At 36.4% G+C, this 25,370-nt stretch overlaps 1 protein-coding gene across 5 annotated transcripts in view; it reads right to left on the bottom strand.

Annotated features, from left to right (window-relative positions):
* Positions 1-25,370, bottom strand: part of AKT3 (AKT serine/threonine kinase 3) — a 161,910-nt gene that overhangs the window by 22,703 nt on the left and 113,837 nt on the right. For all 5 annotated transcript variants that reach the window (XM_049831401.1, XM_049831402.1, XM_049831403.1 and 2 more), the window contains 3 exons: positions 20,849-20,971; positions 18,660-18,788; positions 464-678 (listed from right to left, as the gene is read on the bottom strand). In XM_049831401.1, the coding sequence (XP_049687358.1) occupies positions 464-678; positions 18,660-18,788; positions 20,849-20,971 (467 nt within the window). The remainder of the gene's footprint in view (positions 1-463; positions 679-18,659; positions 18,789-20,848; positions 20,972-25,370) is intronic.

Raw genomic sequence — 25,370 nt, 5'->3', positions numbered from 1 at the left:
TACTAGTTTACATGGTCTAATATGCGATTTATTTACGTGCTCTAGTAAAATTTAGCTGTGGCTGTCTATATGTGTCTTCTGGCATGATCACTTCCAATAAAAAGTGCTGTAGTCCCCATGAGACACTACAGCCAACTCAGGGTTGAGACATACTCTGAAAAACAACTGAGAGCTTTCCCTCTGTACCAGTACACAGTCTAAACCTGAGAAGATCCCCGTATTTGCTGTGAATGATTAAAAAAGTATTCTCTTCCACGCGCTTCTTCCCTTTGTGCTTGTTAAACTCACTTTGTATATCATTGCTGCATTGAAAAAGTGGAAATCTGAGACTGCCTGGCTGCATATGGCCCTTCCCGGTGACTGACAGGTCCTTCAGCCAGGAAGACCAGGCACCACTGGCCTATTTTTACATTACCCAGTATAATTATTTATTATGCCTGTATACTCAAGTAATTTCACTTACCGCTTATTTGGATCCTTTATCAGTAGGCCTGATAGTAATGATTTTGCATCTGCAGAGAGAGTTCGAGGAAATTTTATGTCCTCCATTAGTATCAGTTCAAATAGTTTCTCATGATCTTGGTTGTAGAACGGTAATCTTCCACACATCATTTCATACATGACAACTCCTAATCCCCACCAGTCCACTGCACGACCATAGTCGTTATCTTCCAACACCTAAGACAGAAACCAAAACCAGCTGTAAGACATGGACTATTTCAGAACAATCATTTCAGTCTATTTGATGCATCTCTATACGAACATGTTTCCAAGACTTGATTTTCACAGTGTGCTACAAGGACTCCCAGAACCTGGCTCAATACATGCAATTGGAGTACTGACTCACACACCTGAACTCACCAAAATTCCAGGCATACCAGGGACCTTACTGCTAAAAGCAAAATAAAATATTGAGAATGACCTGCTCAAAATGATCATGACTACATTTTCCCCTTTCCTATGTCCCCTACCATCCCATTTATAGTGTACACAGCTCTAGAAAGACACTATCTACAGGCACTACTGCCTCGTTAGCATTCTTCTGGGAGAAGTGAAGCATCTCCTTGCTCAGTCACTTCCTCTCTCCTTACCCCACCTGTAAGAATAAAGCCTCAAATTTAGAAACACCTTAATCCTACTAAGACAAGCTTAGCTTCTTTATGATCTTTGTTGATATTAAAAGTCCTCAATGCATTTCTCCTGACAGTTTCATTACGTTCCATTAAATAGTCCAAACAGCTGAACTGTGCTAATGCAAAGAAATATTACTATGTTTACTATGATACTATGTTTATATGATATGATGACAGAAATATGGTAACGTTTATATAATTTCTTAACATAATGCCTCCAGTGTTATGTACCTAAAAACAACCTACTCTACTGCTCTTCTCCCAGCAGCCCCAGAGCATTGGAATAAGGAATCTAAGCAGTGTGTCTTGACCTTAATACACCTTCATATTAAACTGTAGAAATGGAGACAACAGCAGCAGACACCCATAATGAAACCATAAGCAATAAGGAAACTGAAGGCTACTGAATATATACATACATAATTCCAATTTCTGTTAATTTCTAGAAGATCATACCCTTTCATTCAAAATAGATGCAACAGTTAGAAGTTAAAAACTGGTAATACAGAAGGCACTACAACTGTATGTGCCAAATTGCCAGTATTTGCTGCACAAAGATCTATTATAGAGGCAAAAACCTTAAACCAAGAAATTAAACTTAAAAACAGAAAGATCAACGAAATACAAATAATAGAGTTGGACTACATTTATAAAGAATTAAATAATTCTTTATAAAGAACTGTTTCTGTATGATTAAAAGGCAGATTCTGAAAGGCAACACATATCACTGATCAAAAAAAAAAAAGGCAACAAACTAATCCACAGAAAACAAAACACTTTTTACAACACACTGACACATGCAATCACCACCACAAAGAGCTCACCTAGATTCAAACTGTAAGTAGACACACTGGAACAGTCATTTAGATACATAGTAGTGAAAATTTGGTGATGTGTAGTAAAGACTTCAGGCTTTAATGAATAAGGCAACCTCTAACAGATCAGAAATAACCTTCTTCCATGAGTACATTATCTTGTGATTGTCTAAAAAGTATAAGATGACTTCCAATAATTTCCTCTGAAGCAAGGGCAGACACAGTCCTCACCTGTCTGGGGAGACTAAGGGGCCGTGACCACATCATAGGACACATGCACTACCTTAGCCAGTCCTAATGATGTGTCGAGCTCATTTATCTGCCTCTCCTTTTTCTCCCCCAGTAAATCGAAGCCTGCTCTGAAGTATCTGGTAGATGCTATTAGCAGAAACAAAATGCAATCTGATCCAGTATGGCAATTTTGACAGTCTCACAGTAATTAATGCAGTCATATTCCTAGTTTTCACTGTCCTCAAGGATTAGTAGTAGAAAAATGATGCAAAGAAGTGTATTACAAATCCCTCTTGTGTATATAAGATTAAAAAATCGTAAATGTTAAAGCATTAACACACACTATTTACAACTGTGCCAAAATACAGAGACTCATTACATCATTGATATTTCCAAATAGAGGGTGAAATTTTGGGAAGTGTAAAATACAACAAATTATCTTAGTAAGTACATATGACAAAACTAACTCCTGCATTTTGAAATTAATTAAATGTTTTATGAGTTTGAGCATATTGCAAGCTATTTGCTAAAAAACTGTATATGAAACCTGTGACGCTTGCCTTTAAGTCATCGTTTCTTCTGCCACAGAATAAAAGCATTAAATATTTTTCTACTATGTCTATTAGCACTGTTACTATTTCTCCTATCTGTATAATTAGCTGCTCTTTTTCTTTTGAAGCTATTAAAATATATAAAATTGAGAGGCAGTGGTAGATCCTTTTTACAAGTAAGTTGAGGTGTGGTTTGCATGTGTGATTTATAAAAGGCAACAGGAAGATAAAACATATCATTCTCTGAACAAGGCAAATCACATGGCCAATAGCTAAAGCAAACTGTATCTGGGGCTTTACCTAATTTATGCAGGACTTTACCTAATAATAATAAAAAGTATGAGCAACCTTTTGCTGCATTCCCACAACAGCAACAAAACAGTGGTACAAAGAAAGAGCCAAATGTGATTTTTAACCTCTTTTTACATAAAATCATAAAAAAGCATAAAAGCTGGATTAACTGCCTCCCGAACCCGCATATCACCAGCCGGGTTCTCATCCCCAGCTGGCAAAGCTGGCAACTCTTTATTTTTGTTTAAATACCTGGTTTACAGCCAGGCAGACAAGCAAGAGCATCAAAAGGGTTTCATTTAGGCAAAAGGAAAACAGCCTGAAAATAGCGTAAATAAAGCAAAATGCATCTCAACTTATTTTAATATAAATGTAATAAAATTGTGCATAATCCATTCACAGTAAATACACATAATTATTTTCTTTAAGTCATTTCTGCTCCTCATGGTGTTAAGAAACTCCAGGATTTGTAGACTGTAACAAATCAATGGAAGTGCTGGAGTCCAGCAGCTCCTGTGACCAAATCCATACAATTAGGGCAGGCAGGAGAACACGTCTATACACACTGCCCTAGCATTACGGAATCCTTTCCAAAGAATTCTTGGATTTGAGTGGTTTGTTTTTAATTATACTGAACAAAGGTCAAGAAAGCCTCAACTCAGTGCTAAAATGAACATGACACACAGCTGCAGGCTTTGTACCTATGAATAACTCAATCTTTTGCCTACCATGAGGTGGATACCTGCTTTTAGAAATGCCTCCTTTGGCTGTGAGGACTGATACTGCTGTCCCTTCAGTATTTGTGGGGTATCCTTGTATATGTGGGGTATCAGCCTAAGCACCTGGCCACGTACAGACACAGTGGAAAGCTTGATCTCTTGGGCCTTGTACACTGCCCCTAAAAGCTGCCTCCATCATCTCCAGCCAATTCTTGTCCCCCCCCCCATAAGGGCCCACAAATTTGTCTTTAAGTGAATACACTGTCCTAACAACCCAGTCCCTTCAAGGTCACAGCAGGAAAGGCAGCAGGCCCACCAAAACGATCATAAAGGGCACAAGCTCAACCACTCTGGTATCTGTGGTAAAGTAATATATTAATGTTTTCTAGGGGTATCACACAAAAGGATGACATGGAACTCATAAGCTACAGAAAGAGCAACTACACTGAGTACAGAATCCAGTCAGGTGCATCTTCATGAAGCAAAGATGAAGTCACATGCTTTCTTCCACAAAATTTGTTTAAATAGTGAGATCATTCAGATATATGACTTCCCTTCCTTCATCTGCTTTGCAAACATGGGGTGCCAAAATCCCAAGCCACCTCGTCAAGATCTAGGTGAGGTTTTAGGAGATGAGAGCTCTAGCATGACATGACTTCAGTGCGTGGATAACATTTATAGTCACTCATCCCTATTTTAAACCTCACATCATCACCATACCCAAGTGAATTCCCAGTGTTGAGTAAATCAGGAGGTGGGCTGACTGCAGTTCAGTTCAGTCTGGATGAAACCATAGATTACCAAAAAATTACCATCATTTTTATTACTTGAGGGAATTTTACTCCATTTGTTTTTAGGGCTCCAGTTCAACAACGGGTTCTTTCACAGGCAGTGCCAGCCTAACTCACACTCTTGTTTCTGTTACCTCACCACAGCTTCCCTTACCTTGCCAAAACTATACAACACACTACATCAGTAGACCAGTACTAAGAAAAAAAAAAGGGAAAAAAAGCTTCACCCTGGGTTATTTCTCACCTGAATCAAGTTTTCTGACCTAAGCCACTCGATTGCCACGTGAACAGTTGCAGTAGCACAAGTGAGAACACCAGGGCAGGCAGCATTGGACACAGCATTGCTGCAGAAAGAAATGTTTATCAAACTCTGCCCCGAAGTTACACCACAGAAGCCGCGCTGACCCTGCCAGTTCCTCCTGCATGCAGACAGCTGCAACAGCTGTGCTCACTTAATGGGAAAATTAAGGGCCTGATTCTCTTCCCAACCTGTATTTCTCTAAAGAAATCTAGCAGTAGAACAGGGTTCCAAAGTGAGCATAAACTCATTGCTGCACTGAAACCACTGCAGTTTTTACAAGCATTGATGCTCCTCTAAAACTTATGCTAACACCTACAGTACAAGGACACAGCCTGGGCTTATATGGATGCTTTTAAAAAAGCTGTAGAGGTGCTAATGAAGTTTGTATTTTTCCATCTTAGATAAATATGCAAGAGGTTAGTAACATACACACTTTCTAACAAGCAAGAAACATTAGCCAGGCATATGTGGTACTTTAGTAGTAGTGCTTTTATGGATGTTTTAGAGGCACTGGACAATACAATAGTTTCAGCTAAGGGAAAGCTATTTATTTACCTTAAAACTTTCATTTGTATTGTGGTCAAAAGGCAACTCAACTCTTTTTTAAATTTACTGAGATAGCAGGGCTAGCCAACTGTTAAAAAGGGGAAACAATGTGTTCTCTAATGACTCCGCTATCTCTGCACACTTTGGGGTTTCTGGAAAGTATTATCAGCAATGACCAAGTATATGATGGGATAGTGCTTCATCCCAGAGCACAGACCACCGAGTCCTACATACGAAATAAAAAATCCAGTTCACAGCCTGCACTTTGCCTTTAGGATGACTAAGACAACACAAACACACTGCAGGGCTGCTAAGATAGCAGTCATTCAATTGTGTTTGCCCCTCACACATAACAATTCATTTTGCTGACAAGTAACTACAGATCAGAAAAGAAAAATATTCTTGTATTTGCATTTATTGACAAAAAAAGCAATCTTATACTATTCCCCACTGCTGAAAAGTCCAGTGTCTTGGACTCAAAAATAATAAAAAAGGTTAGTACCACTGGGAGTTTTCTCTTCTCCAGAAAAAGACTTCCTCCTCTACTTCATCAGTGGTTGTAGATTTTAATCTTTAGGTTTATCAGCCAATGTATCTCCAGGCATCTTTTGCTTTAGGCACGTCACTCCTTTAAAAGCCTAACATACAGTCCACAGAATTTGATATCCATTTAATTTTTATGGTGAAAACCAGTGAAAAGATACTTTTTATTATCTCTTTATTTCTTCAGTAGCTAGAGCTGAAAGTTTTTTGGGATACAACAGCTTGAGATACATCTGCAAACTCTTATCTACAAGGGCTTGGGGCAGAGACTTAGGAAACAAGCAATTAAATGAGTCAGCCAAGGAGAAGTCTATACAAACACATGCAATGCTTTTACAAGAGTCTGTGAAAATAATTTTTTTCAGGAGGTTAGCTAGCATCTGACAGGTGAAGTCTGTGACCACCTTAAGTCAATCATGTATTTCCCCTTGCCTTCAGTGGAACTAGGAATCTCTGATACTTCACTAATCACAGAATACTGGACAAGGTGTGACTGCCTTGGACACCAGCTGAGCTGAATGTAGAAAATCCCTTAATTCCGTTTTTACTGCATTTTCTTGAAACAAAACATCCCTGATGAACAGCCTCTGGAAGATTTTTGGTTACACAGCAGAAATTCACAACCAAGAAATGTACTTCCCACAAACCAATAAATGGTAGTTAGCTGCTGTAACTTCTGGACTCTGCAAACACAGACAAACTTAGCAATAACCTTGAGGATGAAAGGCTTCACACAATACATTGTCAATCTTCTACACACAGGGTTGTCAGCATTGGGTTTTATCTTTAAAAGAACAATACCAAAATATTGGTTTCATATGTTGTGCTAGATAACCAAGGCAACTTATTGGAAAAGCAATTATATTTTTTGCCTAGTTATGGCTTTTCTTAATACATTAGATAAGAGACCTTCTGATAGGACATTGCAAATAGCTTGTTGCTCAATCAATAATTTTGACAGAACAGATGGGAAAATATTTAAACATCTAAACAAACTGTCTGCACACCTATGTTGTGAAAGAAAACTGAGAACTTGGATACACCAATGTACTGTTAATTTAAGGGGAAAAAACTGTTTTCAATTAACCTTACAGTTCAGGTGGAGTGTATGTTCCTTAAGCATTCCTGGTAACCCTTCACACATTTTTATTGCTACAGTTGTTGGTCTGCTAACAAATATTCCTCCGCCTATTATTCAACAAAACTTAAAAAGTATATTTGCTAAAACTTTATATCAGCTGTGGTAACAACTACAACAATGAGAAAGTTTATAATCTAACACTAATGAACAAAGGTAATACACATTTCTTTATAGAAACAGACTTTTATCCAAATGTATGAAAATCCTTCCTGCAGAAAGGTATGTTTGCAAGTATTATACAAATTTAGTTACTATAACTGTATCTTGGTGAAAGTATTGGATACCTGAGAATAAAGTCAAGGAAGAAAGTTTTCTATTACTGTTCTAATTTTCTACTGCTCTAATTTTTGCAGGTAGTTTTTCTCCATTTTGTATCTGCATTGCTGTTCTACTTCTGGTCCTAATGCAGACAATCTTCCTCATACATTTTTGTACTGGAGATTTCCCCCATCTTACCTAGCTTTTTGCTATGTAACCTTAAAAAAACCAAGTAAACTAAATTTTTTTTCATTTCTTGGCACACATTGTGCTGCATCAGAAATTAAACATTCTGGTATAAATGTGAATTAAGCAAAGCCTCCTAGAGTAAAGAGCATGCAATACTAATTAATGCATTTAATCTCCTACAAGGGACTCTGACTTCAGTAGAATTTAAAATCTAAACAAAAAAATAGTCAAGCTATTGCACATGAAAAAAGTATTCTAACAAAGGACTGTAAGTCAATGGCAACCCTAACAATCAAAAAAAAAAAAAAAACCAACCCCAAAAACAAACAAACAAAACCAAAACAGAAAAGCCACAAACAAACCCAAAAACCCAAAACAAAACAAAAAAAAAAACCAAGAAAACAACTACATCACATTAAAAAGACCCTCAAAAGTAAAACCTACAATGGAGGAAAAAATAAAAATAAAAAATAGAAAGCTAAAATAATCATTTTAGAATTAAGAGATACCTTTCACAGAAGGCAGCAATGAAAAGCAAAAGATGATTTCAGTCTACAAAAAGATGGCACTTGTCTCTCATAATTCTACCAACTCTACTATTGGAAGAAAACCTGCAGACTTGTTCATATCTGTATTAATTATCACTGCACTAGCAGTAGTCTCCATTAGATACATTGCCAAAAGATACAAGATGTGCAAGAAGTAATAAATAATGATAATATTGTGATATTTCTTTCTGGTTGCTCATTCTTCCTGAAATTATTTTGAATTTTTACTAATATTAAACAATATTTGTTCAGCTTTTGTTTATGCTTCATTACTCTTGGAAAAACTAAAGGGTTTTGCTGAGATGGAAATAATATTTGCATTGATTAAATGAAAATTAATGAAAAAAAGCTTCAAGCATGTTATTGAGACAGCCTTTGTAAGAATTGTCATACTTATTTGTTTTACAAAAAAATATGGTTTTTATTAGAAAATCGCTCTCTGCTTTAAAGTTCTGGTTTAAATACAACACTTTATTTATGGGCAGTGTGGAGCTAGTCTGTTCTCTAGTCTTTTGTTTGCTTTACTATTTTTGCATATTTGTTACATCTTTCCCCTTGAGGAGTCTGATACTATATGTGGACAATTAGTTTTTGTGTCTGGTGAGATTAACCAGATTGCATGAAAATTCAAATTCTTGTTACATCATTGGTTATCTGGCTTCAGAAGAAAGTCTAAGTCTTGTGGTAATTTATCTGTTGTTGCAGCAACTCTTCTGTACGTTCAACTGAGCAATGCTTTCATACCCCCATCTAAATGTTCCCCATCTTTTGATCTTGATACTGGTTATTGTCAATAAATGACTTTCTGCTCTGGATACCCTGCCTTGTCCACATTCCATCATGTTCTTCTCAGGGCCCTGCTGGCAATGCCAAGCTGACAAAAATGCCCAAATTCAAATCACTAGCATTTTGGATAACTTTGGAGCATAAGATGACACAACGTGGTACACTAAAATATAATAAGTGATAACAAAACAGAAAAAAGACCACATTTGAATTTTTATGAGGTGCTAGCATTTCAAGATAATACAACTTCTTGCATTTCCATTTCCTTTCAATGTGAAAAAATAATTTGGTACTTGGGATTCTAGTGTAAAGAGAAAATTCCATATTGTGAATCTCCCATGAATCAGAAGGGAAAATATTTTCAGGCATAGATGCTATTCCTCCTCACACCCCACACTGGTCCTCACCCAGAAATAAAATGTAGCCAAATATACAACAGACAGCTGTTGAAGAGCACGTGCCAACACTAAACCACATTTCCACAGGTAAAATAAATTCTATTGTGCCTCTGCTAAGAATCAGATTATGCATGAAGCATCTAGGTAAACAGAGAGTAAATAAACTTGAACTACCCTTTTGAAGCCAAAAGAAAATTAGTTAAGCAAAGCACAACAACATAACTACAGTGTTTGGGTACTGAGCAAACCAACTATACTCTCAGGAAAATGAGTACAAGTTATCAGAAGTTGGGGCCTTTTGGTTTTAAGCAAAAGCCAGCAACCAAAAGCAAACCATTCTCCCTCATCAGGAAACAGTAATGTCTCATACTATAAGTTAAGACAAACAGCTACTCAAATATAAAAAGAAAAAATAATTATGGCATCAGTGTTGGTGAAGACTTAGTTAAATATTCATCAGATCAGATACTTTTTGTTTTATGGAATAAAATACATCTTATAATTTTTTAAATATTTTTTTTAAAGGAATCTTTTTTTTTTGCTTATATAACTCAATAGACATGAATGTTAAGACTCCATGAAATGCAAATGAATAAGCAAATCTTCAATCCACATAGGAGGCTGGGTCCTTGGATATGGTGGTCCACACACAAAAGACGGTTATCTTTTTGCTGATTATACCTTCTCTACTTACTTAGCTTTACATTTGCCTATATGACAAAGAGGTAACGCTGCCTGTCACAGATTAGCTCTAGTCATATGGGTATCCCCATTACACACATAATTTATTTACCATTGTAACGAGAGGGTTAAAATCTTTCTTGTGACATCAGAAGAAAAATATTATCACAACCTGCAACACTACCAATATATGACATTAAGGAATGACCCTTTTGACAGCATTCTTTGAGCATGGAACACAATTGATTTGAATGCACCATTTTAAAAGGAAGAAAGAATACAACTACCACCTTTCCAAGTCTCTGCCTGATAAAAACTAATGTTCTATGCTTGGACAAAGCAACACTAAACAACATACTTTCCTAAATATACATTGCACACTCGTAGGTTCCATTTCTTTTTATCAGTAATTTTTTGGGGGGTGGGGTTTGGGGCTGGAGGGTTGGGTTTTTTTGGCGGGGGGGGGGGGTGGGGTGGGGAGAGGATTGCGGGCACTCTATTTTGTTCATTCTAACTTGGCAATCAAAGAATTTTTATTTTTACACTATTACAGAAGTGCATTTTTCTAGGTTTCCAAAACCACCTTATTCAACCTTCCCCATCTGTCACCATCTGCTTCTTTTTAGCATGTACTTTTTGTGTGATCACATAAGCATGTGAAAAATAACTAACATTCAGATGATTGTCTGCTGGTACATTTGAGGACTGGGCATAATAAAAGTGAACTGCCAAAACGTACTTAACACTTCTAATTTTGTTGGGTCTTGCATGTAAGCTACATTTGATTTTCAAACTGTTTTACAGTTGGAAAGTTGATCAGGTACTCTAACTCAACAGTAAAACTGAGACTACATAATTAGCTCAGCACTAAAAAGATTATATTCAAAGAGAGGAACAAAACCCAGAAATACATCCACACGAGTTCACACATCCATCTTGACTGAGTCTGTCTGCACAATGTTGCCTGAGGCACAGAATAAGACGCTACAAGCAGCCTACTTCTGGACAGTCACAGTCTGTGTCTTCTCTCAAAGCTACCACAGGACAAGGAATAAAGGAGTCTCATAATTACAAAGGGTGTATGAAATCTCATGGAAATGCTGGAGAAGCAAAGACACTAAGCCAAGGGTAGAAATGCATAGAAATGCAATGCAATTCCTTAACAACACAGCAGATACTGCTTCTAGGTGCAAAGTAACTGGAAATTGCCATCAAGGTACAAAAGCTGAATGGTGGAGTTATCTGTTTCCAGAACTCTATCATGCTTCAGCACAGCATTTCTGCTTGTGAATGTATTTCTTAATAAACTTTTAACGTGAAAAGAACAAAACAGGTCTGAAGGTAGAGAAACAGACTCATCTCCCACCCTCCAAACACACATTAACCTCACTCTTAAGAGAATTTAATATACAAAATTCTGTCTTGTTAGAGTACCACTACAGGCCTCTCAAGTCTTTAGTAAACCACTGTGAACCAGAATACCAATACATTTGTATCAACACAGACAATTTGGTAGAGTGTCTCATTATCCTTTCTCTAAAAAAAAGAACTAACAGAAGTGAAGAAAATAAAAAGAAGCCCAATAACAACAGGAACTACCCCTTCCCCTAAATAAACCCAAAAAATCACAAAGAATCAATCTTTATTAATGCCTACCAAAGGTTACCAAGTATGAGTGAGAACTTGCTCCCCAGAGCATGATGGAAGACTGAGCCTAACATAAAGTTTCTTTTCCAGTCTTCTCTCTTTACAGTATTTTCCAACTCTTAGAAGTTCATACTGTTCTTAAAGCCTTCTGAATGCAGATGCCATCTAGCAACATCCTAACAGCTGCTTTCCCTTAATTTGTGCCATTTTCCACAAATTCCCTTTTCCCCTATTTACCTCTTCTACCCAGTAGTTCTAGAGGTGGAAAATAATGGCACGTGCCTATTTTTATATAAAAGTTGCATAGATTTCAAAAAGCACATTACTTCAATGGCTCAATTATCTTCAAATGAAATTTAAAGTAAAAGGAGATAAAAAGGAAACTGCATAAGCCACAGCAAAAATTATTCTGTCCTTCAGTTCCTCTATATTCCTAACCAAACAATTCTCCAGTGAGCTCCTCTTCATTTTAAGTTGCTCATCAATTTCTCCTGCCTTTTGTACCTCTCTGCAAAACATTCTATTAGTTTCTATTAAAAGAAAACTAACAAAATAATATGATTGTCTTTAGTCCAAACTCTCTTTCTGGCCCACAACCACATTTTTCCCCATAAGAAAAACCTTCTCTCTTTAAGCTGTGTTTTCTGGCCTATCAATCTACCTGCGAGATCATTGGATTCATTTCATTAATTCCTTTTACCTCCTGTTAACCTCCCTTGCTATCCTCCTTATTTTACTGAAATTCTTTCCTTTCCCCCATTTGAGAAAAAAAAAAAAAAAAAAAGAGAAAAGAAAAGAAAAAGGCCTTGGCTGCATTACCCACACAACTTCGTATTCTCTATAGTATAACATGTTGGTCTTTTTATATCCTCACCTCAGCTAATCTCTCTCAATTGGCCTGCCTCAGTTTATCCATGATGTTAGCTACTTTCACCTTCATGCTTTTCCCCACACCTGAAGGAGCTCTTTTGTAACATACACATTGCAACTTCTATCTGCATTAAAATCTGTGTTTAAAACACTGCTTTGCTATGATGCCTGCAAAAACTGAAATCATCAATTTCCGTGCTAGCCTGTCTCAGTGCATTTCAGTGATTCCCTCTCTGCCTATATATCACTTAGTTTCAACTCATATCAGAAGAACAATGTGGCAAATCATCATATTCTCAGTCCAAAAATTTACCAGACTGCCTTTGGCAAATATCCTGCTCCCATACAAGCAAGCATTAAAAGAATGAAATAAATGTATAGCTGCACCAATGACAAAATGCTTTTTCTGCCTCTACCACAATATTTTGTAATCTGCATATACCACAACATTCTTAGAAAATTCAACTTCAGTTCCTGGAAGCATGGGAAAAGTGTTTTTTCCTTGCTACAACCGTGTCTGCAATACAGGGTACCATGCTTCCCCTTGCTGAAATCTACCCACTGAACTTTGGGTCACTAGATTTTTGGGTCACCCCTACATCAAAGCCATATCCTTCCCAAAAAGAAAAGCTGTAAGTAAGAAAGTGAGTGAAAAGTGAGGAAGGACAGCAGTTCCTTCTTGATAAAAGGGTTTTACCTTTCATTTCTCCAAGATAAAACTCAGGGAAATAATTGATTACACATGATCTCTCTCACTCCCATTTCTAAAAGAAAGATCACCAAAAAAAATACCAAACAAGTATTCTGTAACTGATCTTAGTATTTTCTTCATTTCCACTGGCCTCATTTTAAAATGAGTTATAAGACATGCAGATATTCTCATGCCTATGGACAAAGGCTATGAATCTACTCTGGTCTTATTTATTGTCACAGTGATAGTAACTGCATAAACTATATTGAAATCGTCTTGCTACTTTTTTTTTTTTTTAAACAAAAGACTACTGTTCTTATAGGAATGCATTCATCCATCTAGTCTATATTTTTATGCTATTAAAAATTAATGAGGTCCTACCATTTTCCCTGTTATTAGAATACACCTAAATATCACTGATCATCTACATCTATGAAGAGTCATTTGAATGGATCATCCATGAAGACCCTTACAGACTTGTTCATACCCAAAACATCTTCTCTTCTGTTATTAAAAAGATTAAAAGCTTCAAAACAAACTTCTTGTACTTAAACTTTTATCTTCTGTGACTGCTCTACTATAACTAAGACTGTCCACTCTAGTCCTAAAAACTTGAACTGAAATGCAGAGAGCCAGAAACTGCAATCTCATGTAAGAAATTACGCTTATGAATGATCAGAGCTGCAAGAACTTTTATTTCTCTGCCCAAGTAGCTTCATTTCCTGAATGTTCTATTAAAGAAAGTCTGTAGAGGTCTGTATCTTTATTAGCAGGTCTTTGATCCTTGAAGATCAACTGAAAACTATCAAAATCCAAACTGCTTTTAAATGTCTCACAGGTATATTTACAAGTACTAGTACTTTCTCAGTTTTATTCTTTCTTTATTAAGCAAGTAATACTGTCTGGAAAAGACATATGGTCCTGTCCTGCCTTTGCCACTGCAAAAGAAACATTTTGTGGTTTTTTTTCTGAAAAAAAAAAAATCAAGAATACATCTGTGTTTCCGAAATGGGATCACAATTCATCTTTCTCTCATTGGATCTATGTTTATTCTCTGACACCACAATGATCTCTAATATGACAGCTTACTTTGAAGGATAACAGTGGAAACAGACTCCTAAGAAACAATCTCTTCTTCCTGAAAAACTACTAAGGAATGAGAAATTATAAAATATGTTATACCTTTCACATGGGGAATACTACAGATTCTTAGAGCAGAAGAAAACATTGACTATTACCACTGTAATTTAAAAAAAAAAAAAAAAAAAAAAAAGCTTGCATTAGTTCTACTGCAGATGATAAAGGAATTTCACTATTTTTCAGATAACCAAATTATTCTCAAAAGACTATGTAATTTCACAACTAAAAAGTTACTTACTTATTCTTCAATAATTGCAACCAAAATATACATCTGTACTGTAAACATATATAAGCCCTGCTATTTGACAGTGGCAGCTATTTTCTTCTTAGAGGACTTATTCATACCCTACCATCTTTTATGCTTGGCACATAACTATGTAAGACAAGTACAGTCAATGCTACTTTAGTTTTCTTTAAACTGTAGAATACTGATGTTGGATAACCAGGAAGGACTCAGAGAGGACAATGGGAAGGGAACGTACCTGTGGACCACCTTGCTGGAAGCCCTGCACACCCTGTAACAACAGCACAGAGCTTGGTGAAGGTATGCATAAACTTCCAGGTGGGTGCCATGAACAATAAATCAGTGATGGTCCAGAAAAGTAATTTTAGCTCCAAAGATGAAAATTGGCTCCAACCTGGCAGTCTCATTAGATTTTTTTCCTATGGCCCACCATCCATTTGATCTTCGCATGGACAGGGGTGTTTTTCTGAATCTGCCAGGTAGCAACACAGTCAGCCTCAGGTCCTATATGGAAGGTCAAGCCCTATCAATGTGAGATGAAAGAGCCTTTTCAACAGAGGGTGAGAAGGACTACTTTGATGTCAGAAACACTAGGTTTGCAGGGAAAATGCAGCAACTGGTATGCTTATTTTCTGACTAAGAATAATTCTGAAATCACCTTGGGAAATAATTCTGTATGGATCCACAAGGACGCCTTCACCTGAGAGAATGTCATGCAAGGAGGAAATCCATGCTACACTGGCTTACCTACCTCCCTGTTTTCCTGTTGGAAGCAACTGCAATCTACTTTTTGCAAAAAGACGGAATTGTGAGCAGGACTCTATGCCTCAAACAATGGCCCTAAAAGCATTTGGAGAACGAAGCTCAAGTTCTTGTTTGGAACTGAAATGACAACACTGAATTAGTACAAAAGAAAATATTAAGTCAGTTCTCAGGCTAGGTATAGATTCCTGCCAGTTGCACTGGGTCAACTGCTTCCTGGCTGGTAGCCAGCAGCCTCAGGCTACCCCTGCGTGTTACACAGTACAATGTCCTAGTCTCCTCTTCCACCAGCCAACAAGTACATTGGAAACTGAACCAAAAGACCTGCAGAAGGGATGCACACATCACCACTGACCTAGATGAAAAAGGAGGATGCAAGGGTATTATTAAAAGGACAGATGCCGAATCCATTTCTCCACATAACTGGAGAATATCTTGCTTCTGAAGAAAGCTTAAAAGGTATCTGCCTCTACACTTAACCATGATCAGGCAAAACAGAAGTATATACTTCCGTTTGCCTTGGGATAAACAAGCAGGACTTCACCGTGGTAAGACGACAGAAGTCCAGCTGTAACATTAGGTTCTCATGATCTGCAATTTGTCAAAAGGTAGTTAGGTATCTGGTAGTGACTTCTGCGGCCTGAACTACGACAAGAAGTGATTTTTGCACACTCATTCTCTGACACATGCACATGAATAGACTGGAAGACCCAGTCTCCTGATGGCCTTTATCAGGCAGCAGTCCCAGGTATAAAAATAGACACATTTGTCTCGGGTGAGCAACTATCCAGCCAATGCACTGGTAAACAGTATGAAGGGAAAGTTTATTTTTTGCAGTGGTGTCCATATAACTGCTAACTTCACCTTTTTAAATAAGAATGTGTGGATAAAGGTGTTGAGACTTCTTACACTGTAACAGTAACCTATCTAGGTTGCTTGCCCTAAACCGTTTACCTCTGAGGTAAAAGAGAATGAGTTCTGTGGTTCCCAGGGTTAACAAAGAGTCAATTTCCTTCAAGACAGATTTGTACAGGGTGAGTCTCCAAAAATACGCATAATGAAAGGTGGAGGAGAGGAGTGGGACTGCTAGAGAACAGAAAGGCAAACTGGATCAAGTAACTTGTGGTTAAGTGTCTAAAACCCAGAATGATCCCTTGCCAAGTTCAATGGAAGAGAGCTAACGTGTTTTCAAAAGTGAGAGAAAGAGAAGCAGATGAAAGCAACTGAACAGGATATTTGCACTCTTTGAGAATGTTTTCGAAGACTGCTGACAAGAAGGCAATGAGGGGGTAAGAGCTGGCAATGACACCTGTAGTCTATGCCAGTGATGACAGTATCAACCCTTGTGTTCTTTCTTGTTGCTGGAACAGATTCTGGGTGTGGAACCCAAGAAAAGTGGCCACTATACTAAGCCAATCTGGGATCCTTAAATGTAGGTAACTGCTGAGAGTTCCTGCACTAAACACAAAGGAGATGTCAGAAATTGCCAACCAGGATAGCAACAACCTGCATCCAAGTCTTCCTTGGAATTTATGCGATGAGATTCTGCAAAGGAGACCAGGTATCAATGAGTTTGCCTTCATAGCTAGAGCAGCTGGTGACTTGACAAACAGCTGAAATGCACACTCTTAACCAACCAAAATTATTTAGGTACTTCAAACCTGAACTGTGAGAGCATGACTGCTCAGATGTCTCTTCACTGCTGAAAGAATCAAGGAAGATGGAACCAGATGGATGAAGAGAAAGTTAGTGGCTCCTAAGAATACTGATGTTTCCTTTACAGTTGGAGAAAAAGAATGTATCAAAAGATCTTGCTATGATCAAAAATGGTTTCATTAACTTTACATACCATATTAACTTATAACCAACTATCAACAGTTTCAGTTTCCTCCCTGAGTGCAAACTGAAGACAACTTCAAATTTGCTTTAATTGATTTAGAAAGACTCTCAAACCCACAAACCTGACCATCCTAAAATCTTCATTTCCAGCCAGCAGTATCCAGAAGGTGATGTGTATCAGTTTCCTTGACATCCCTTAATTTTAAGGTTCAGAATACAAAAAGAAAGGCAATCTAAACTTGTGTGTTGAAACAGGTTCCAGGGCTTGTTGCTGCTACTCAGGATTCAATAGTCCTGAAAATAAGAGTAAAGAGCTATGCTGAATCAGTGCCTCCTCACCTCCTTCCTTCAAACTAAGGCACATTCTTCTTCAAAGACGATTAACATAATAGAGACCTTCTGCTGGTGCTGAGTTGCTGCAAGAAGTGGGGAATCCCTTGAAGAGTCCTTCTTTAAACAAATGGTAGGACTGAAGGGCCTTGTAAAGCCCTTTAGGTTGACCAGAAAATTGTCTCAGTATCAGGTGTGTACTATGTCAAGTAGAAATCTTGAACGCTGACAGGAATGGAAACAAGGGCTAATTCAGCATCCACAGAATCCTTGGCATTAAGTAAAAAAATAATGCTGTCTTTCACATCAATACTGGAGTTGAATTTGGCAATCCCAGGGGAGAGGCAGAATGACATTTCCAAGCACCGCAATCAGTACTGTTGACTGAAGCCAGACATGACAAAACCACAATTTTGAGAGTGCTTCCCTTGCTTTTTCTCACTAGGCATCAGTGTCAGAGCTGTCAGCACTAATACTGGAGCAGATCATTTGGGTCAACTGAGCTTCCACAACAGATTCTCAGGTGGCCAAACCAGAGCTGCAAAGGGAGCCAAAACAACGTCCTCAAGTCCATCTTTTTATAAACCCTCAAGAAGTGTGATGTTTGGCACTCCGAGTGCTAGTTAATGGTAGAGATGGGGTGGCATACTCTGGGATGCCACTTCTGCTTACATACTAGGAAACTGCTAAGTTTTGGTGCCCACCTCAACCAGTTCTGAGGTTGCTACACTCTATTGTTTTTAGCAGAAATATCTAAAATTCCAACTCACTCTCCCTGCAACCAGGGAGTTCAGATAAAACCCAGCAAACTCAGTACCTTCCTATTCCCTCTCGCCTCCACTGAGTCTATATAAACACTAGTTATACAGCTCAGTTAAGCAGGATCATATGTTCCAAGTGACAGGCAGATGGAAGATTATTTTTGAAGAAATCATCGGAAGATAAAAACTTTAACAGAAGAAGGCAAACATGAGAAGGAAAATGCACGTTAGAGGCCTTTCCAAACACTAAGAAGCACAGCATCAATATACATACAATCACCACTAAGAACAGTAGCACATAAAATTCTGAATAACAGCTGCATAGTATTAATCAGGCAGACTGTCAGTTCTTGACTACAGTGAACAGTTTTCAGCATACAAACATCACAGTCTAAAATTAAATGAAAAATAAACATTTTATACTGTATTACAAAAATATATTCCAAATCATACCTCGGGTGCCAGGTATTCTGGAGTACCGCAGAATGTTTTCATAGTTGCTGCGTCTGTGATCCCTTCTTTGCAAAGTCCAAAATCTGTAATTTTTATGTGTCCATCTTTATCCAACATTAGATTTTCTAACTGTGTGTTGGGGAAAAAAATGTTCCCTTAGTATTTCTTAACAGGACTGGCTGATGCATTACATCAATTTTGTAAAAAAGATACAGAGTTATTGCTTGCAATAGAATGTAATTTGTTTGTAATTTAAAAAAACACTACAGCATATATTTATTATAGCATTTAACAGTGTTTACTGTTATACAATAATAATTATTATTATTACTGTAATACAATAATTATTTAAAACTTTAATACAGTTTACAATAGTCAATCCCAGGTCAATCAAAGCGTGACCTTTCGTTCTGAAGTTTTACAAGTTTGGTGCAGCCTCCATACAATGGAAGCAAAATAATTTTCTAAATATTCTCAATAAATAATCAAGTAATTCTAGGTTACAATCATGGCTGTAATTTGGTAAGACTCCATAGGTTTCCTTTGCTGTAACATGACCTTCATTTATCAAGATGAATTTTACTTACTATACTGTCATGAAATAGTTAATATATATCTGTAAATCCTTAAAATATCTGCATCTTCTACCACCTTTTCAATAACAGACAAAAGTGTGGGTAGAGAGGCTGCTGATAAAAACCAAAACCCTGAGGTAAATTCCTCCTTGTATACTTGCAAAGGACACTGTTCTTGAATTGTGTATGTATACCTCTGCATGCTTTGCATTACTTTTTAAATACATGATCCTTGCTTTGAGATATGAAAAGAGAATATAGCCTGTTACAAAGTATTTAAAGAACAGGAATAAAAACTACTGCAATATTTACTGTGGACTATCTCAAAAGCATGGCTAGCATCACTTTCCCAAAAGCTTTTTATTAGCAATACTTTAAATACAGATAGAACTAAAACCAAATAAAACATACTTCTGAACAACTTCTCTCAACAGAAAAAGGGGTTTTTTTCTAATTATAAGGTGTGTAGTGAAAATACCAACTAAGAACAATCATAGCCCTGTCTTCCTAATCTGCATAAAGCCTGAAATACAATTCAAAGGTTTTTCCAGTTGAGTCTAACAGTGTCATACAAAGAAGATGCAAAGTAGATGACACCAGCAATAGAAGATTAATGATGTCAAATTCCTCTTTCCTTTTTATTTAGAATTTAAATCAAAAATCATGACCTATTATTCCTTGACCGGACAATCCCATATTTTTCCCATATGTTACAGCATTTCATAGTGTTACAACAGATTCTGCTACAAACAGGTAAGTCAGTATTTTGTTTTCCCTGCCGCCCAGAGCAGAACTTGCCTACCATTGCCTCCTTCTCTTCTATTCCTGTACAAAGGAGTCCATGAATGAACTCTACTAGTGCGCACGTATAATGCAAAAGCACAATTTCCCGTACAAGAAATTGAAGGCTTGTTACAGAAATAAAATAGTATCATCGTGGAATTTAGAATTTCCTCTCACATAAGTTAGAATATGTTCCTGTTGAAACCAGAGGTTATTTTCCATAGAACATGGTCATACTGTGTTACAGAGTACCTGGAGCTTCAGGCAACAGAGGACACAAAACTGTATACGCAGGCAAATGTAAGCCGAACTACATTCCAGTATTATGAATCCTTCCCAAGATATAAAAGACAAAATAATTTTTAAATTAAGGCTGAACTTCTTTTCCTATTGAAGTATTGTTTTAAATGTTTTCAAATTGTATAAGAACGTAACTCTTTGGTGAGATAAACAGAATGCAGTCACATTGTCCCAATTCTCCATTTCCCTTGTTTGGGGACATTGAGAATTATATTTGAGATTTGTGTTGAAATCCAAGTTAAGTTGTAAGTAATAGGGAAAAAAAAAAAGGCATCAGAAGTTTAGATCTCCTTCAAGTGCTATTACTAAGGTATGCTGTTTTCTTTTTTAATCAAGTTTAAGTCAAGTAATGTACCCATCTATAGATTACTGTATCAAACTACTTCCTTCAGCACACACTGAACTTTAAACTGAACACAGATTTTTTTTCCCCATTAACTCTGAATAGTGCAACTTTATAATTACTTTGTGTTTGTCCCAATAGTCTCTGCAAAAACAAAAATTTGATTACTTTTTTTTTCTTTTTTTTACCTTGAGATCACGGTACACAATCTTCCCAGAATGCAGATAGTCCAGGGCAGAGACAATTTCTGCACCATAGAAGCGTGTGCGGTCCTCTGAGAACACCCGCTCTCTCGACAAATGGAAAAACAGCTGCAGGGTAAACAGCAGGGACAGGATTGTAATAATTACTGATTTAGTGGGGGAAATTAACACAAACATAAAACACCTCTCATCACCATATTGTGATGATAGATAGTGTACTCTCAGTGGACACTCAGCACTCTTAGACAGCAGCTGGCTTATCTTTTCCAGGTTTCCAAAGGGAGAAAGCGAGCTGTTAAATCAGCGTTTTAATCAATATACCAATCTTGTTTAAGGCATTCTGCTTGCTACTCATTTAACCTTCAGTTACCAGAGGAAAAAAAAAAAAGTAGTATGCAGCAGCATCATTCTGTACTTCTCCCTCCACCACTTCCTTGGATTTTTATTTTAAGCCACTGAGAAATATCACTAAACTACCCAGATTCTGGTTTGGCCTTCAGCTTTTCAGTAATTAATAACTTTCCTTTGAACTGAAAAAAGTCTAGTTCTTCAGCAGACTTCAACTAAACAGGTGAGCTGGCATTTTACAAAAACAGCACATTCATACTGCTAGCAATATCATAGTCACTAGAAAAAGCAAAGGAACAACTGCTTAGGGCTTATAAAAACAAATCTATGTATTTAGTGTATTTCTTTGCTACAATGTAAACATTTCTTTGGGGGTTTTGTCTCTTTAATACTTTGTAAGTAACAGCACTTTGCAGACGCTTTTTCAACTGAAGGCTTTCAGTGAAAAATACTAGACATTACGTATTACCAGTAACTTCAGCTGCAATGAAAAAGCATAAGGTGAAGTTTGGTAAGGCTGTCAGCATCTTATTGGATAAAACATCACCCTCAGAACCTGGAACACCTCCTAAAAAAGCAGGATTTAGCTATTTAATTCAAATGTTCTCTAAAATGGCTGGTTTTATTTAGTGTGTTAAGAAAGCCTGGTAAGTCCTCAAGCAAAGATTAGTGAGTACGTTTCTGTATTCTGCTCAAGACCAAGCAGGCTGCCAGCCTTACTCCTTCATGTTATAATGTTTTTGGTTTCACCACAGGAGCTAACAATCAAAACAGAAATACAGAAAATGTGATCATTTTTAAATTAAATATAGACAAGGAAATCCATAACAACAATGTGGGGGGTTTATTTTCACTGCTAAAAATATCAAGTAGATGAGAATTCTGAAATGGCAGGGCAGGTACAAAAAAAAACCCAAAACCCACCAAGCAAAAAACCAATGATGTGCTTAATCAGTCATTACCACATCCTACTTTACACCTGTAGGAAATCTACACTGCTCACACAGCACAGAACAGTGTAAGAATTTCTGCAGCTATTTTCAGTGTTTGGACTTTTAAAAATGTAATTAAAAAGTCAATCCTGTAAACAACTAGAAGTCAACTTCATTCCTGAGAATTGTACTTCAAAAAATGTGTATTAACTTTCTTCTGAACCTAAACAAACTTCCCACTAAACTGAGCTTTTTGGCAGTATATACTTGTATAAGCAGAGACCTCACAGAAAACAGAAACTGCAGTATGATTTAAAGAGAATATTTCATTTTTGTTCATTGTATGTGCATTCCCCTTTCAATTTCTTTTTGGATTCCCAAGACACCCTGCATAAAAATGGAATACCTGCATGACAAGGAGGATCATTATTTTGCAGGTATTTCAATTGCTCATTTCCCTGTTTAAGCACCAATCTCTGGTGGTGACATAAGCCCTCCCTGTAGTAACCTGCTTTCTGTACTGAGGACTGCTTAACTGCCAACGCAAACACAAGACCCATACAGACTAAGCAACTAAGTCTGCCTTTATGAAGTGACTCACATATTATAAAATTGAGAAAAGAATAAATAAATTTCTCAGTTTGTGGGGTCTTTTCCACACATTTTTGCAAATTTAAATAGGAAACAAACACCACTAAGTGGATCTTCATCCAAATAAAGCAAAATACAACATTTATATCATTTATGCATTTATGTCTGTTTTGTGGCCTCTTTCATAAATAATGAGTTAATTTCACTCATTTTAAGAGTTTTATTTGTTTCGACGGACTCGAAGTAATTCAAAATAAAGGCCAACTTTCAGATCACTTTTTAATGTGTACAAATAGCAAATACATTCCAAAAATTTACAATATAACCTCCAGTTAGCCCTACATTCATATCCATGCAAAAGGACTTTTGCAGCTTTCTGTATGAACTACTGTATCCAGTAGTTGAGCAGCAAAGTCTTAGAAAATTCTAAAATCTCAGGATACTTGTCAGCAACAGATATATTAGTTTCCATTAAAAAAAGTGTCCCAATTTGAATCTGAGAGTTGATAACCTGACAAGTTAACAAAACAAAAATTTATTTTCTTCAGTGTTTATTTCTAACAAAATATTCTTGATATTAATTTAAAATACTAACTTCAAAGCAAAATAACCAGCTAGAAACAACTAGCAACAGTTGTGTTTCGCAAAGAGACTATGAGTTCCCAAGTCAGTTTATTTTAACATTATATATGACACTACAGTCGCTCTTCATAAGCATTCTTCATATTATTATAGCACCTAACAGCTGTTATCAAACCATACACACTAGTTTTGAATGAAGAATGTAAATTTAGATATGAAAATGTATGTTAAAAGTGACTTCATACACTGAGTTATATGCTAAAGATACTAAAGAAAATGTTAAAATCATAATTAAAAAATCTAATTCAGTGAGATTACAGCATTATTTTCAGCTAATTATTTAGTTGGTTCACTATTGTGGAATAATTATGCCATCAGGCTCTATTTACAATTGTCAGAACATGAAGAGTAGATTTATTGAGTCAGAGAAGGGAAAGAAGTTGTCTGATGGAAGGTTATGCAAAAAAGCTTCCAATATTTGCACTATTTATTGATTTGCAGTTATTAAATATGTGCTATAAACTCATTGGAATTGCAATAGGAATAGCTTTGGCACAAAGCAAGCCATCTTGCACATAACATTTTTGATGGCATACATGAGGGTGCTATAGTTATGGTGAGGACTGGAGCTATAAATTTCCTGGTATGCATTTAAAAACTGAACAACAGCGTTGCCATGGGGTTTTTTTCTAATAAAAAATTTTAATGGAAAAATTTTAACAAATAAAAACAAAGATCAAACATAAAAGTACATTCAACTGCAGATCCAAGCATGCCAAATATATAAAAGACAAAACCTTATATCAATCAATATCTTAAACTTCTACATATGCTAGTGACCTATTTATCATGTTGAAAGTTGTATGACTGGCTCTTGCTGTTGCATATTGTGTTTGCTCAGCTCTGCAGGTAAAAACATTTTATATTTGACTGTTGATTTGACTTTTTTGCAAAGCATTTGCAGTAGCAGCCTTGAAATTTTGAATTATTTGTTTATTTTTTCAGACTTTATATTGCTTCTAGGCACATTCTATACCCAAAGATATATCGCACCCTTATCTTGGACTATCATAATTTTAGGTTACAAACATTCTCTCACTTACTTAGAGTTTAGGAAAACAAAACAGGACACAACCAAGATAAAAATGACAAAGCATACAACAATATTCAGTTATTTTTCATTAGGTCACTTGTAAATCCTCTGTCTTTTTTCCTAGACAGTAATAGCACTTGTTCAATTACAACAAACCAATTAGTTCTCTCTTGCCTAATGAATTGAAGTAAGAGCTGTTTAAAAAAAAAAAAAAAAAAAAAAAAAAAAAAAAGCCAAGTGGAACAGAGATTCAGAATTCTGGTGTGGAAAAACCATCTGAACAAATTTTTGAGTCTAATTTTATTATACAGATAATTACCAATTACGTTTGTTACAAAGTACGGAATTTGGAATTATCCTGAAAGTGCAAAGCAAGGAAGTTAATCAACTTATTAGTCAGCTGAATCAGTGTACTCTGCAGAGTAATGTATGTAATAGATTTCATTCCTAAAGCTTTTCAACCTTTTAAGCAAAATACTGCAAATAAAAAATGGGAAACATACACTCCAAAAGTATTCCCCAACAATACAGAGCCATTCTTACAGTATCATTTTTTATACCACAGTTTACACTATTCTGTGTGGCCTGGAAGTTGGGGGAACACTGTAATGTACTACTAACATACTGCAATCACATAGTACTCAAAATTTTATGGGTTACAAAAGGAAGAGTAGACAAATCAATACTAGCAGGAAAACCATCAGTACAGCCTTACACATTTTTTTTCAAAATGTTGATAGGACAAAGAGAGCAAATAAATGTACAAAAAGGAAGGGGGTTTGTTTTCTTTAAAGTAGGCCTTTGGTTATCTGTAAGTACTGATAGTTTTACTTATTTAAAAATATTTATATGAATATTCTGTATTTTGAACCAAAGAACACAGTTTATCATGCAATACTGCATGTACTTTTTTACCATACACTCATAAAATATGCCATTTCAAAGTCTTGATAATGGAATT

Source organism: Accipiter gentilis, chromosome 28, assembly GCF_929443795.1.
Source record: "Accipiter gentilis chromosome 28, bAccGen1.1, whole genome shotgun sequence".
NCBI classification, from domain to species: Eukaryota; Metazoa; Chordata; class Aves; order Accipitriformes; family Accipitridae; genus Astur; species Astur gentilis.
The sequence above is the reverse complement of the archived record's forward strand: the minus strand, read 5'-3'. Positions and strand labels throughout refer to the sequence as shown.